At 41.6% G+C, this 17,028-nt stretch overlaps 1 protein-coding gene across 1 annotated transcript in view; it reads right to left on the bottom strand.

The window, feature by feature from the left end:
- The window catches only part of RYR3 (ryanodine receptor 3), a 503,714-nt gene that overhangs the window by 201,782 nt on the left and 284,904 nt on the right, over window positions 1-17,028 (bottom strand). Inside the window, 5 exon segments of the mRNA XM_078053421.1 lie at window positions 2,629-2,845; window positions 15,101-15,161; window positions 15,164-15,211; window positions 15,214-15,237; window positions 15,240-15,293. Coding sequence (XP_077909547.1) covers window positions 2,629-2,845; window positions 15,101-15,161; window positions 15,164-15,211; window positions 15,214-15,237; window positions 15,240-15,293 — 404 coding nt within the window.

Below are 17,028 nucleotides of genomic sequence, written 5' to 3'. Positions count from 1 at the left end.
GGCATGACGTTTCAATAAAGAGTAAAATGGGGAAAATTATTAGCGAACAAATTACAACTATATTTGGGTCTTATTGGTAAACCAAGATAATTTTTAAACTAAGTGCTCCTTAGGTGATCACAGAATGAAAGGGGATTTGCATGTGGGAGGAACCACATGCTTCAATAAAAGGAGAAAATGTGGAAAAAGGCCACCACAAAGAACCCTAAATCATAATTTCAGTGACCTCAATTGGTGACTACCTGGGGCAGAGTAACACTGGCTTGCTAACTGCCTTACGGTGTCTAGGGCTGGGCTGCCCGGAGCTGGGCTCCTTCTTCCCAGCGCTCAGCCAGGGGCTGGGGCGCTTCAAGCCCTGGGTACTGGCAGTACCCAGGACAGGGCTCCAGTCAGCAGTACTTCACCCGCAAACTGGTTACTATGCCCCAGGGAGGATGGAGTTGACTCTCTACATATGTAACTTCTCCTTTGATAATTTCACAGAATGGTAGATCCTAAAAAATTAGGCCTCATTCAAGATAATAAATTGCACCTTTCTGACAAGAACTTGCCTATTATTTGATTCCCTGGGAACATCTCCCTAGTTCCAGGGTCCATACAGATTCAACTATGGGTCTGGACCTGGCTTGCTGATTTATCTGTGATCTTCGATTTTCAAATCTTCAGTTCTGCATGTGTAGACGTTCTTCCCACTCTTTGGTCAAGCCCTCCTTTCCTCCCTCATCAAAACTTCCCCTCATTCTTTTGAGGCCCACTTCTTCCAGGAGGCCTTTCCTAACACTCATTTCTGATGATTCAGTGAGGATTGGTGCAGAGAAGTAGGTATCATGCTCATGCTCTCCCCTCACTTGTGTGCTGGAGCCTTGTGTCCATGCGAAAGCTAGTTTAGTTCTTTGGGCCTCCAGCTTCGTGTGTAGGATACACGGGAACCAGAGGATCCAATTCCCAGGATCATCTTTGGCTCACCAACTCCTCCCCAGTTTCCTGTCAACCTTCTTAATGCCAACTACTTTCAAGGTGCTACACCAGGCTCTGTGAGGCAGGCAGGGAAATGCTGCTCTTTCCATTCTAAGCAAGTTCACAATAATGAGCTGAGGAAGGTACGAAGCAAATTCAGGAACATGCACACATAGCTGAATGTAATAGGGTCACGTGAATATTATGGGGAAGAAACATGCTGGAGACTTTCTATAGGTCAAGAGAGCTATATTCCTACAAACTATTAACCCGATGTGCTTCAGAGACAAGTCTCCTTGTCAATGATTTTCTCTAATGTTTAGAATAGTGACTCGAATAGCACTGGTGTGGAGGAAATACTGGAAACTGTTGTTTATGTCCCTTGTCATAAGCATGTGAGTGTGTCTCTTCCAAAATAGAGACCCTGGAAAGGGAAAGAAATGTCCCTTTATCAGCACTTTCCCCTCATATGTACTATCCCATTTCTTCATTTCTTTCAGTTTTATTTCCAGCTCTTCTCCTACATACCCCCTCTCCTCTGAGCATCCAGTCACAGGAGAATATTTTATTATGATCTGTCCCTACCTTTTTTTAAGTTTTTATTTAAATTCCAGTTAGTTAACAAACAGTGTTATATTAGTTTCAGGTGTACAATATAGTGATTCAACAATTCTATACATTGCTCAGTGCTCATCATGGTAAGTGTACTCTTCATCCCCATCACCTGTTTCCCCCATCCCCCCACCTACCTCCCTTCTGGTCACCATCAGTTTGTTCTCTACAGTTAAGAGTCTTTTTCCTGGTTTTCCTCTCTTTTCTTCCCCCTTTGCTCATTTGTTTTGTTTCTTAAATTCTACATATGAGTGAGATCATATGGTATTTATCATTCTCTGACTTATTTTGCTTAGCATAATACACTCTAGCTCCATCCATGTTGTTGCAAATGGCAAGATTTCATTCTTCTTTAGGGCTGAGTAATATTCCATTACACACACACACCACCTCCTCTTTATCCATCAATCGATGGACACTTGGGCTGTTTCCATAATTCGGCTATCATAGATAATGCTGCTATAAACATTGGGATGCGTGTATTCCTTTGAATTAGTATATCTGTATTCTTTGGGTAAATACCTAGTAGTGAGATTGCTGGATCATAGGGTGGTTATCCACCTGTCCGTACTTTGTGTTTCTACTTCTACACCCTTACTTACCGTATTCCTGTTACTTCAACCCTGGATGCCCCTCCTCATTTAGGCTTATTAAAGGCTCTGGTTGAAGTCTATCCTAACTAGACTTCTAGAAATATTCTAGCCTAACAGGTGTCTCCAGCACTTATTTGTGCTACAGTTCATTTTGCATTACACTCAGATTGAAAAAAATAATAATACATTTGCTTTTTACCTCTTCAGTGTGGTTGCGAATTCCCAGAGAGTACTGCCTATCTGTGCCTGCACCTCACAGAGTCTTGCCTGTAGCAGGTGATCACTTGTTCTCTGAGAAATCCTTAAAGAGCTCAATCTACGCATATGGTGGAAACACGAAGAACGACAGTTGTTCGCATGACGTGACAATAATACAGAATGGACGACAGGAATGGTTCAGAGACAACACAGAGCGAAGGATTTAGCCCTATCACTTCATCTACTCCTGCTGGCAGCAGGAACCTACCTGACTGGTGTCTATGGGGTATGGGATGAAAGAGGCTTGGGAGAGGGACTGGGTGGTACCCAGCAGATCTCTAACGCCTTCAGCGTCACGTTTATATTCTTTCACAGGCTCCAATCTCATCTTTTCTTTTGGAAGTAAGGCTTCATAGCAAGGGGCATAGCCAGAGGGAGGCAGGAACTTAAATTCTCCATGACGTCCACCCATCAGGAAACGCACTCTGTAACATTTGGAGAGACCAGGAAGAGAGAGGTTAAAAAAAGAAATCCCAGCCCAAGTACGTAAAAAATTCAAGATAAGGCCCCCCGCCCCCAAATTGTTTTGTTGGGAAGCGCCTGAATTCGGGTTCAGTACAGCGAACATCTGAAAGTACGCAATAAAGCAGTAGAGAGAATGGTCAGTGCAGGATCCTCAGTCGACCCGTGTCAGCTAAGTTCTTAAAAGTTAACTTATACAGAAATATCACTAGACTTTAAAAATCATGTTTTTCCTTACTCTAGTAGACAAGTCATTATTGCAGATATTATTACTAGAGTACTCAAAAGGTAACAGTGATGATGATACGATTCTCCAAACAGATCATACTGAAAGCACAGCATGGGGACTTCAAGTCTTTCTACTTGAGGGACATTACTCACATATTAATTAAAGAAAACGTGGCATAACTCTCTGGGGGAAATAGGAAATTGTAACCTTCAGAAGCAGGCACAAGATGAAGAAATGCCAGCATATTAAACACAAATGGTATATATGCCAGGTGCTATTACTTGAAGTGATAACACTGCAGAGGCTGCAGTTCCCCAAAGCAGCCATACGAGGGCGACTCTGAAGAAGCGTGAGCATGTGGCCATAGCCTTAGGAAGCCAAATGGGCATCAAGTGTCTGCCCACTGGGGTGCCTGTGCCTTTAGTGCCTTTCCCAGGGGCACCACCACCCTGCTGGCATCCAGACCTGACACTCTGGTCCACCCCAGCAGTGCCTGCAGAGAGACCTCCCAGGAAGGGGGAAAGACACCTGGGGGTTCACAGGAATGGCAGGCACCAATTTCCAGTGTACTGAAGTCTTTCAATATGTGAATTCAGCATTCTGGCTGAATTTCAGCCTCACATATATAGGTTCGGTTACGGGTATAGTTACACCCCAAAGCTCCCCTTGCAAGGAAGAGAGGACGACAGTGAAGCATTTCAAAATGACACTTCATATTCTCCCAGGTTTGTAACAAGAAATAGAGCTTTTGTAAATCAACAGCAACCACATTAATCCGATGAGGAAATATGACCATGGTTTTAAGTCATTAAAACACAAAAAGATATGTAGCCTTGCAGGGGCAACACTCGTTTCCCACAGGAAAAATCAATACATACACGTAGCATCTGCTCTCAACACTCTCACCCTCCTCCTCCCTCTGCTGAACAACGAGTTACTGAACCCGTATGACGTGCTGTTCTCTGCACGGAAGACTCGGCAATGAACAAAGACTACAGTGTCCCTGGAGTCACAGAGCAGGCATCCAACTAGAAAAACAGTCATAATTACTGATGGGGAGATATCGAGGAAGGAACAAAGAGGGCAATGTGGAATAACTCTGGAAAGAGGGTGGCTCTTAGATTGGAGTGCAGGAAGGCCTCTCTGAGGAGGAGATGTGAGCTAACCCTGTGGGATAAAGAGGAGCTAAGGAGTCTAAAATCTGGAAGAGGAGCATTCCAAGCAGAGAGGAACAATATGTGCCAAGGCCCCGAGGCAGGAAAGAGCTTGGGTGGAGAGCCCAAGGGGCAGGAGAGGAGGTGGGGGTGTGCAGTGTGAGATCAGGTAGGGTCTGTGAGCCATGGCAAGAAGAGGAGATTGTATTCCAGGCGGGAAGCTTTGGAAAGACTTTAAGGAGAAGAAATGCAAGATTCTTCTCGCTGCTCTATGTTAACAGAGAAGCAGACCAATTAACCGGTATTTGGAGGCACCTGACACCAAACTAGTCACAGTGGGAGAGGAGGACAGTCTGAACCAATGTGATGATGGACAAGATGGAAAACAACAGACAGATCCCAGTTTTGTTTTGGAGTAAGGATTGTTAGGAACCGCTGATGGAGGGGGCTGGAGTGGGCACGTGGGTGCGGGAAGATGAGGTATGTGGAGGAAGGGTTATGACCTAGCAAAGCTCTCACAGCAAGGCTCTCCACCAGGCCTCACTTACTTTCGCTCGAATGTTCTGGTAGGGCAACCTTACAAGAGAGGCTCAGTGTTGGCTGAGTAACTGTGATTGCAGAAGTGGCCTAATTATGAAACCGGAAAATAAAACTCTCTCCAAGTGGGAGATATTAAGGTTTTTTTTTTCTACCCAATACAAATTCTTTATCCAAACAGCATTTTAACAAAATGCTGTTTTAAAATTAATTATGGAAATCATATGAAACCCCCCACTTTCCCATTTTAAAGTACTAAACAATGATATAGAATTAGAACCACAATAGTCCCTTCTGAATGGTCCTACATTAAATGTTACATAATGGGGCAAGATATACGTGTATTAAGAATATGCACAATGACATTAAAACAAAATTGAGTCATTAGCCTTCAATGTTACTAATTTAGTGAACCTTCAGGAAATAATGACTAAGCCTTGAAATTATTGGTTGAGAAGTTCCCAATTCAACTGCAACATAGCAGATTGTGTTACTGACATGCTGAAATTGTGGGATAGAACTAGATCTTTTTGAGCAAAAGAAGAGTGTGGGACTTTTTTCTTTTTTTTGCCTCTCTCTTCTCCTTGAGCATCCTTTCTGTGAGAAACTGAATGCCCAGGAGCTCGTACAGCAAGTGTATTCTTTGTTACTCACTGGTGTACAGATTCTAAGAACAAGTAAATCATTTCCTACGAGGTCTTCTAGCTGGACTTAATTATTCATGAGCCGTCTTGCCAGTTCTGTTTCGTTTTAAAATTTCTCTTACATTTTAACATCTGCTGTCATCTTCTGGATAGAGAGCAAATCAAGAAAGGTGGAGTTCCACACAGCACATAGGGAAAATCACCATTTCTGTTTTTATATTCATTTATTAAAAAGAGAATAATTTGGTTATAAATCTTCATCTCATTTCTTCTAATGGCCACAAAAACTGTACAATGAAAAATTTACATAACCAGAAATCAGTGTTTACTGCTCACTGAAGCATCTGTCTCCAAACATCATTACGCTGTGCTTCAGTGGGCGGAAAAAAGGGTCCTGCCAGACAGAAGGTCTGCCTTCTGCCCCTCGGCAGGTGGGATTGGACAAGAGCTGGGGCCAGGCACCCCTACTATCTGTGGCTCCTTCCCTCGCTGCCCAGAGTCTCTGGGAAGGGCTCCAACAAACCACAACTAATATTGGTGGTCCTCCTCAGAACTCTTTCTGGGAGATCCAGACTGACCAGGTCAAAGGAAATAGCTAGCAATAAGGACAGGCTTGAAGAAAATAATCAAAAGAAACACCTGAAACTCACTTTAATTATGTGAAGACATTAAAATGGGATTCCCCCTCTGTCTTAGAGTTTCAGCAGAGGTCCCACAGGCAGATAATTCAGAGGATGCTAATCTGTGCACACCCTGAAGTGGGATGCTGCATCCACTATGAGAGTCCGTCATAAAATGATGAAGCCAATGAAAGGAAGATAAGTCATTTGGAGGGAACTGTCAGGGAGAAAGGGAAGGGAGTGCTCTCCTATCTGAAATCAAATGCTGAGTGCTTAAGAACCACTGAGAAGCTTGCAAGTGTCCCCTGGAATTTAGTGAGGGACATGTTTGCCTGGTGACAGAACAGACAGAGAGAGGGAGAGAAGGAGACAGAGGGACACAGAAGACCTCAAGGGAAAGAGCTGCCCTTCTGCTCAGGGTGGGGCCAAGGACTATGTTCCTGGAAGGCCAGATAGACTCCACGAGTGAGCCGCCTGTCAGCCATCTTGAAAGGAATTATGGCCAGAGAGGCAAAGGACTGTGCCGAGATCAGAACCCCGGGGACTGGGCGAAGTGGGAGGCCTGTGCGCACGGCGGGGCGGGGGGGGAGGGCAATACAGAGTAGGGCTGGGGGTCAGCCAGAACGCAGCGGCCAGCACAGGTGGTAAAGCGTGTGTGGAAAGAACTGCAGGGAGATGCTCCCGGCCTAAGGCTCCACGGAAACTACACTAGGGCCCCAGAAGAGAAAGCTGCTACACGTCATTACACAAAGGTGTGCTGCCAGCCACAGCTGCACCAACTCCCACCCCCACAGGCTGTGCCCCTCCCCCGCAGCACCCAGGCAGCTCCCCCTCGGCTCAGCAGGGGGTCGGAGACAGAGCTGGTTGACCCTGGAGGAGCCCGGCCTCTGGCTGCAAGCCCAATGGGAAGGCCTCACACATCCACTGCATACAAATTTGAGCTTTTATAGCCACCAACTGCATACAAATCTGAGTTTTTACTGAGTTTTGATGTTACCAACAAGACTGTTCTCATTCTTATAAGGAGTAATAAAGGTTACAGAGGCTGCCTGAGAACTTGCCCAGAGCACGAATTCGAAGGGGTAGCAGGAAAAACAACAAAGTTACAGATACCTCGTCTACTTCTTTCAATAAATCCAGTTATCTGGCACTTAAGGTTTATGATTTGAATCCTTTGTCCCACTCATAAATGAGAATTTTCCAATGAGAATGTAAATCTCTCTTCTCCAGGTGCATTCTTCCCTGCTCCTTGGGTTCTACAGAATCTCCTGGCCTCACAGATGATAAATTTAAAATAAAAAGATAATTTAAGAACTGAGTTCATTAAAATTAGTCCTTCTTGATCCTTCGATCAAGGATCCTTGATCCCTTTTCTCTACATGAATGGATTTTATTTTATTTTATTTTATTTTTTTTAAAGATTTTATTTATTTGACAGAGAGAGACACAGCGAGAGAGGGAACACAAGCAGGGGGAGTGGGAGAGGGAGAAGAAGGCTTCCCGCCGAGCAGGGAGCCCGATGCGGGGCTCGATCCCAGGACCCTAGGATCATGACCTGAGCCGAAGGCAGACGCTTAACGACTGAGCCACCCAGGCGCCCCTACATGAATGGATTTTAAAATCAATTTCATTAATCAATTTAATCTCTTCCACTAAAGTACCTGTTATCATCTTCTTGAGTTCTTCCTAAAACTTAAGACATTCCATCAGCTCTCAAAGAAGGTTTCTTTCTTTCTTTTTTTTTCCTTCCTGAAGTGATTACAGCAAGTGACTGTGCCCTTAGATCCCTCCACCTCAGAGATGAGCAATAGCTTCATTAATCTCCTGGGAGTAGTGAAATTTGGGGATATGTGGAGGAATTTTTGATTTACTTGACTGATTTTGAAAACAGAGCAAATTGTATTGAAAAATCCCTGCTAGCATTTGCAACTTAATTTTTTGAGACTTAGGCATTGTGGCTTGCCAATTTGCAGAAGAGATGAGACTACCTAGTGTAAGTTCTCAGATATGAAAGACTGACCCATGAATAAAAAATACAGTAAAAATCAAGACAAGGCTTTGTCATGCTCAAGAAGGATGACTTGGGTTCCTTATCCATAGCTTACTAGCAAACATGTGATGTCACTTGAGTCTGTCTTACTGGATGTCTCATTCCTCTCCTCCGCTATTGAATCTCTCCCAGACAGTGGGGAAGGTGGTGTTCCAAAGAAGAAAAGGATACAGGCTGTGGTTAAGAGGAGGAAGAATTAACAAGCTTTGGCCGACCTGAATTCAACTCCTAAGTCATGATTCATAATTGCATCTTCAGTCCTTATTGCTAAGATGGGAGAACAATCTGAGTGATGTGTTCCCACACTCATACTGCTTTCTGGCCAGTGTCTGATGAAAGCCCAGGGCAATCCAGCCAGTGCTCATCATGTTCTCCACAGAGGTATATTTATCTCAGCAATAATTTCCACAGCGTTGACCACAGCAAGCTGGAAATAGCGAAGCTGTTGGGTTACCTGAATTTTAGCCAAGTCTGGTAGATACCAACAGAAAACAAACAGCAACCACAAATACCAACCACCTTTGGATATTGTAGTTTTTATAAATTTGAAAGGGCTGGTAAAAGAGTTATGTGAGACAATTAAATAGCTCTATGGGGAGTTTAACTATGGCTATAAAATATATTCTACTACAGCAATTAACTCATCAATTTTCTGCAAAACAAAAAGTATCACCCCAAATTCACTATATGCTGTGGCTTCTGTGTCACGTTATCCATGCAGTTCATGCCAAGATGCCACCTCGCAGGGTGAGACTATATTTTAATAAGGGGTTTGCTGGCATATAAGTAACTCAACCTTTTGGGACCTAAATTCTGTCCTATAACCAAACAGCGTTGTTACATTGAGGGCCTACTGCATGAATAGTATCCACGAACAAACCACACTGAGAAGAAAACTAAGGAGGCACATTCATAATAGTTAGAAAAGAGAGTACATATTGGTTTGTGGATTTTGTTAGTAATTACTCATGCTGCCTTTGACTTCACTGTGGGTAAATATAATTGAAAAAGATTTTTGCTCTTTGATGACTGCTAGCAGGGACATCTTAATCAGGTATTATTAACAACATAGTTTGTAGTTACAAAAATAATTATGGGGTCACAAATTCAAGACTGTGACCTCAGCAAAAACCAATAATTAGGAGGAAATGGGGCTGTAAAAGAGAAATCTAGTTTAGAAGCCACACAGAAGTTGAAAATAAATATGAGAAACAATCCTGAATGCTTCTATGATTGGAGAAGGCTCTCTTCCTAGATAGGCATAAGCTTGTACCTTGCTGGGAGAGACACTATAAAACCAGGCAAGTATTCTACTATATCGGGTGAAAACAAAAATTTCTTTTCAAATGTATTGTTATTATTTTGTATATGAAAAATAAAGCCTTGTTCTTTTAGCTTTTAAATTTACATTTTTGAGAGTAGTGTCATCCTTAACATGTAGGACTGCTTTAAGAGGGCCTCAGCAATTTTTTTTTTTTTTGAGAGAGAGAGAGAGAGAGAGCGCGAGCATGTACGCTTGAGTTGCAGGGGAGGGGCAGAGGGAGAGAGAGAATCTTAAGTAGGCTCCATGCTAAGCATGGAGCCTGATGTGGGGCTGGATCTCACAATCTTGAGATCATGACCTGAGCCGAAATCAGGAGTTGGATGCTTAACCCACTGAGATACTCAGGCGCCCCAGGCTTCTCAGCACTTCTGTTCTGCCTTCCTCACCTTGACCACTCACAGTGGAACTTGGCACAGGTCCGACAACCAGAGGACTCAGTCGCCTGATCAACAGTGTTATTAACCATATTTATTTTCAATAAGATACTTTAATAAACTTGGAATTAATATCCTGGTTTCTCTCTCTAGCTTTCTGTACAACTGAACTAAAGTAGTATAGGGAGAAACTTCTGGGTTTCAGCACCAAATCATAGATTACCAGTTGATATGAGAGTAAGTACTGGTATATTGATCCCATTTGCTCACAAATAAAAATAAATTAATTGGCTACTCTCCAACATAGGAGCAGCACTGAGAATGACCAAAGATATCATGTGAGAGACTTGGATGTACTTCATTAAAATGTATTTCCCAAATGTGCGCTCAGTTCCATCTCTCCTCAGATCATGTCATGTTCTGAGAACCAAAGACAGGAATATGTCAGAGGTGATGTTTTCCTGATAGAGAGGAGGCTTGAGAGACATCAAACCCCCTGGCACCACGTTTTAGATTACCATCTGTTCAGGGGTTCTAAGGAAGAAGCTCTCATGGCTAAGGTATAAACTTTTCAAGTCAACACATCTGGATTTTTCAGTTTCTTAAATTCTCTCACCAGTTGTGAGAGACACAAGAAAAAGAAGTTGTCTAACCTTGGAACTTAGCTTCTCTTTTTCCTGTGCACTGAGAAGGCTGCATGCTCTGCTAACCTGGACAAGAGATGCTAGAAGCATCTTCTATATGTGGATACATTTGAGTCGCCTATTTCTTCACCTGCTAGCTACAGTTCTTTGCTAAGAGATTTCAATAAGTCCTCACCAAAAAAAACAAAAAAAGTTCTATCTCATTGCTCTGAGGGATATTGGATGGATGAGTTAATGATTAAAAATCATTATATGAAACATCGCCAAAGGCAAGGGAAGCAAGGGCAAAAATGAACTATTGGGACTTCATCAAGATAAAAAGCTTTTGCACAGCAAAAGAAGCAGTCAACAAAACCAAAAGACAACCGACAGAATGGGAGAAGATATTTGCAAATGACAGATCAGATAAAGGGCTAGTATATAAAATCTATAAAGAACTTATCAAACTCAACACCCAAAGAACAAATGATCCAATCAAGAAATGGGCAGAAGACATGAACAGACATTTTTCCAAAGAAGACATCCAAATGGCCAACAGACACATGAAAAAGTGCTCCACATCACTTGGCATCAGGGAAATCCAAATCAAAACCTCAATGAGATACCACCTCACACCAGTCAGAATGGCTAAAATTAACAAGTCAAGAAACGACAGATGTTGGCAGGGATGCGGAGAAAGGGAACCTTCCTACACTGTTGGTGGGAATGCAAGCTGGTGCAGCCACTCTGGAAAACAGTGTGGAGGTTCCTCAAAAAGTTGAAAATAGACCTACCATACGATCCAGCAATTGCACTACTGGGTATTTATCCCAAAGATACAAATGTAGGGATCTGAAGGGGTACATGTACCCTGATGTTTATAGCAGCAATGCCCACAATAGCCAAACTATGGAAAGAGCCAAGATGTCCATCAACAGATGAATGGATAAAGAAGATGTGGGGTATATATACAATGGAATATTATGCAGCCATCAAAAGGAATGAAATCTTGCCATTTGCAACAACGTGGATGGAACTGGAGGGTATTATCCTGAGCGAAATAAGTCAATCAGAGAAAGACATGTATCATATGACCTCACTGATATGAGGAGTTCTTAATCTCAGGAAACAAACTGAGGGTTGCTGGAGTGGTAGGGGGTTGGAGGGATGGGGTGGCTCGATGATAGACATTGGGGAGGGTATGTGCTATGGTGAGCGCTGTGAATTGTGTAAGACTGCTGAATCACAGACCTGTACCTCTGAAACAAATAATACATTATATGTTAAAAAAAAAAAAAAAAAAAAAAGAAGACAGCCGGAAGGGAATGATGAAGGGGGTGGAAATCAGAGGGGGAGATGAACCATGAGAGACTATGGACTCTGAGAAACAAACTGAGGGTTCTAGAGGGGAGGGGGGTGGGGGGATGGGTTAGCCTGGTGATGGGTATTAAAGAGGGCATGTACTGCATGGAGCACTGGGTGTTATACGCAAACAATGAATCATGGAACGCTACATCAAAAAAAAATATCATTATATGAGATTGTTGTATGGACTTACGAAAGTCCATTATTCAGCAGACTAAAAAAGGTCCTTTTCTCCAGAGATCTGACTTCTGGCTAAGCACTTCTCTCAGATGGGATACTTGAGAAGCAGGTGTATGTACTTGCTTTGAAAATAAGTAAAACCCAGAAAGTGGGATGTGGTCAAAACAAATGAAGAAGGGAAGGGCAGTGATGCTGGGTGACCAAGGCCATTAGCTACCCAGGGAAGTATGGTCCTGGGAACGGACTGCTCAAAGTGACCTTGTTTCTCCAAATAAGGTATTGAGCCAACAGGTGGCTAACCAAATGCTGTTACATTGTATCTAGATTTCTACTCATTCTCTTTCTTCCTGGGGAATAAAGTGGGGAGGATGTACAATGGGGCATATGCTTGTTCACCACCCTGCCCCCGACTGCCAGAGGTCTCTGTTCCAATCAGTTCTCTTTGTGTTTCCAGTGTCTCCTTCAGCAATGCTCCTTGTTTTCTACATGCTTCTTATGGATATCAGTGAAGAACGACAGGTTACGTCACATTTAAAATAGGAGAACTGGAATTCCTCAGCGGAGAGAAACACAGGCAAAAAACTTGCAACTCTAGAATACAGTCCTTGGGGCTGATAGAAGATTCTCTGGCTTGAAACACTGATGAGTAGATTTGCAGCCCTAGTAAGGTTTTCCTATAGTGGGTCTCCATTTGTTAAAAGAATCTCAAACAATGATAATATTTAATTTAAACATATTGTATCCACCTACATGAATAGATTTATAAATATTTGCATGTATGTATCTGTATATTGTGTCACTCTGTATGTTTGCAAACATACATTAGCTTATACCACGTGTATTTGCATATCTGTATCAAATGCCAAAGGCTGAATATCATTTCCAAAGGATAATTCTTTATTTCTAAATTATTTAACTGAAACAGAACTAAAATTCTGTCCTCTGTTGGAAGATATGTGAACATGTCTTAGTTTATCAGTCTACCTGAGGTGCTGAGGCCTATCACGGTGGTGTCACTTTGGAAATCCATCCCCAAGCTCTGAGATGGTTTCTTTGTGGTCTGAACTCCAAGCATCTGTTCTTCACACCCCTCCTCTTATGGCTCTTTCCAATGGCTTCCACGGAAACCAGTGTGATTCCAACTGTGTTGACTCTAGTTTCCCACTCAGTTGACTGTGATCTCTTTAACAAGCAAGGATCAAGAATGACTAAGAAAATCTTGGGGAAGAAGACTTATAATGGGGTCTTGTCTTACAGACATTAAAACATATAGTCGCACTAAAATAATACAGCATCTAACTGGTACAAGAGAAGGCGCAGAGCAGTGAACACAATAGTTTGCAACAGTATGTAGAAAAACAGCATGTGTAGTATAAATCCAACTTAACATAAAAATATTGAGATAGATAAATGAAAAGGTAATATGATTATCTCTGGGTGGTACGATTTTGGGTTCTTGGTTGTTCCTTGACTTGCATTATTTTTATAAAAGGGAAAAACAAAAAACAGAAAAATAAAACTAAGTGTGAAAATGTAAATCATAAACTGGGAAAAATATTTGAAACCAATAAGGCAGTATTTTAAATAGTCTTAACATAGAAAAAATTGCCCCCAAAATTAATACCAGAAAGGCAGAGAACATGAAATAAAAACATTGGGCTGAGATAACATGTAAAAACAATAAGCATAAAAAATGCTTAACCACATTGGTATATTGGTAATCAAAGAAATAGAAAATTAAAACTTTAAGTTATTCTCAAATTGGCAAAGATGAAAAATAACCAATAACAGTAAAAGTTAATGAAGATCCAATTGGTTGGTTATTCCCATATGTTGCTTTAAATGATACCATAGGCCCAAATCCTTTATCTGAAAATTTTGGAGTTGTGTTTCAGACTTCAGAATTCTTTAGGTTTTAAAAAAGAAAGTCTACATAGTATATATTAACTAGAACCCCCAGCCAGGTGAGAGGCTGAACCCCATAATCAAACACATTAATATTTCTTCAGTTAAACATGCAAATATTCAAAAGGGGAATAAATGAAAGACAAAAAGTAGCCTCATTTCTGTTGGCAACAGTTTTACCACAAAATGAGTTCAGGTCAAATGAGTTATAAAAAAGATTTTGAGATTTCAAAATTGTTGATCATGATTTCTGAAGTGTTCCATACAATCTTCCTGAAAATCTACTTGGCCACATGATTATAAATTTAGACTTTAAAAAGTTCATACCTTTTGACCTCCTTCTAGGAGGATCTTAACAGAAATGCAGACAAAGAGTTATGCTCAAGGATGTCCATAATAATTTTATTTTTAAGATAAAAATGGAATTGGCATGAAAGTCTAAAAACAAAGTAATGGCTATATTATGGATAAATAAAAGGATATTATATGGCTATAAAAACTGTTTTAGGGGGCACCTGAGTGGCTCAGTCATTAGGCGTCTGCCTTCGGCTCAGGTCGTGATCCCAGGGTCCTGCGATCGAGCCCTGCATCGGGCTCCCTGTTTGTCAGGGAGCCTGCTTCTCCCTCTCCCACTCCCCGCTTTTGTTCCCTCTCTTGCTGTGTCTCTCTCTGTCAAATAAATAAAATCTTAAAAAAAAATTGTTTTAGGAGGATATATAATGACTCAAGAAAAGGTTCATTAATGTATTGTTGAATGAAAAATAATCAAGACATAAAACTTCATATACAGTGTGATGTCAATTAAAAAATCCTCATATATGTGTAGAATAAAATACACCAAAATATTAGCAGACATTAAATGTTGAGATCATAGATGATACGGTCTTATTTATAACTGTATCTTTCATATTTTTAATAATGAGCATGTAATTTTTAATATAATTATTAAAGCAAGGTTCTACATAGATCTTATTTATCTTACTACATGAGGACATTATAAAACTTTTGGCAGTAGGTATGTATTCAACAAGTATCTACTGAGTCAGTGATTCTGGATCGCTCTTCTGCTTTCACTATCATTTTGGGAGGGTCATGTGGGGAAGTCACTCATGGTGTGGAAGTCCTGAGGAACATTACTATGCTCCCCAGCTCACAGGAGTGGTGGGGAGGTGAACTAACAGCTACTCTTCATGAAATCATAGCCGTCACTTACTTGACACCTGCTGAGAAGCTCACCACAGGGAAGAAGAGCCCATCTGTGTTGAAGTTCTCAAACATCCCCTGCACAGGCTGCCCATTGATGCGGAAGGAGATGCTGGGCACTCCGAGGTCGAGGCAACAGCTCACCACGTCATCTGATCTCAGGAGGTGCTGGTTGATGGATGCTACGGCTCTGGGTATGCGGCCTGGTGAGCAAACAACAAAAAGGTGTGTGGGACTCTGGAGAAGGCACTCACAGGCCACCGGTGGGAGGTGGGGAGGTATGGTGGCACACAGGAGGTCTGGATATGCTACTGCATTTGAAACACAACTGGGCTCTCCCAGTGTGAGGTGAGCAATGAGAAAGGATTTCCTGAGCTTGTGAGTAGGCAGCCAGAGGTAAGAGGAGTCTCAGAGGAAACTCTCCAACTACCAGCAATGAGAACGGACATGAATTCAACCCCCTCAACGTGTGCTCAGATTCTGGCTTGGTGTCTAAAGTAACAAACACATTCCTTTGCTGGGTGTGGGTCCTAAGGCATGCATGTGTGCATGCCTGCATGCCTGCATTTGTGCATGTGTTTATTCACAGATGTCCAAAGACCTTGCCCTCTTCCAGTTCCTCTAAAAGATATGGCCACTTTAGCCCTGGATGCAGAAGCCATCAAAGTAAATAAAAGCAAGGTCATCCAGCCATTAAACCATGCAGCACAGTTTGCTTGTTTGTTTTAAAGAATTCTATTAGTTCATACCATCAGGGAAACACATCACCCATTATATACTGTATGGGTGATTTTTGTTGCTATTACCGCATATCTCTTTCATAAGATGATCTGTCATTTCCTGACCTTACTTAAAGTCGTGAAAAAATCACCACTCCGGATTTCTGTGTCACACCATCTCATTCTGGAAGTTCTCAAAGTAAATTATCATAACTCTCTCACCCATCCCCCTACCAAGTTTACAATTCTTTTGGCAAGAGAGCAGTGAAGAGGCAGAAGTTAGGGATTAAAATGGAGTTTCAGGCAAAAAAATTTATAAAAATATATCTTACTATTTTTTTTTTTTACTACAGAAGTAATGCATGTTCGTTACAAATGTTCATCATATTGAAAAATATAAACAAGGAAACAATGTAACTCAATAAAAAATGCTTTTACTTTCATACACACACACACATATGCACTCTTCACCCAAACTAGGATATTGTATGTTTTGTGACTTGTTTTTTCTACTTATCACATCACAAATGATTGTATAGTGGAATATTCATTAGAAACTGCATTTTAATGGCTTCCTAATATGCCATAAGGTAATTAAAAACCCTCCTATGATGGGTATGTGAGTTGTTTACAAATTTTGTACACATATCTATGCTATGTAACATTTTTCATCTCAGCTTAGAACTTTTTAACGTAAATGTTTCCAGTGGTTACTGCTATTCTAGTGGTAGGTTCTAAACAAAGTGATGGGTTTTAAAATAGTGAAACTGCTTTACTCTCCTTAATAAAAAGTATTAGGTACCTCCTTCTGGTTACTGGGGGCAACTGACAAAACCATATCGTGTTTCCTCCCACCCTTCCACAAACATTCATGAGGCTCTACATGGTGACAGATACTGGGTGTGGGGCTGGCGGTTAAGGAGGGAAGATCCAGTTCTTCCCCCTAAGAAATCCATATTCTGGTGGGAAATAAACATTTAAATAAAGAACTACAATTCAGTGCAATTATTGCAATGAAGATGTACACAAGGTAATGCCTTCTAAGAAGGTGCCAAGTCAGCCTAGGAGCATGGGACAAGATTCAAAGGATCAAAGATCCACTAGATAAGAGTATTCTAGATGGAAGGAATAGCTTATGCAAAAGGAATGTATGACAACACCTCCCGAATGGCAACGGGTTGGTAAGGCAGGAAGGCAGGGATTGATGGGAGCTTGAAGA

Source organism: Halichoerus grypus, chromosome 8, assembly GCF_964656455.1.
Source record: "Halichoerus grypus chromosome 8, mHalGry1.hap1.1, whole genome shotgun sequence".
Taxonomy (NCBI): Eukaryota; Metazoa; Chordata; class Mammalia; order Carnivora; family Phocidae; genus Halichoerus; species Halichoerus grypus.
Note: the sequence above shows the minus strand (reverse complement) of the source record. Positions and strands in the feature narration are given on the sequence as shown.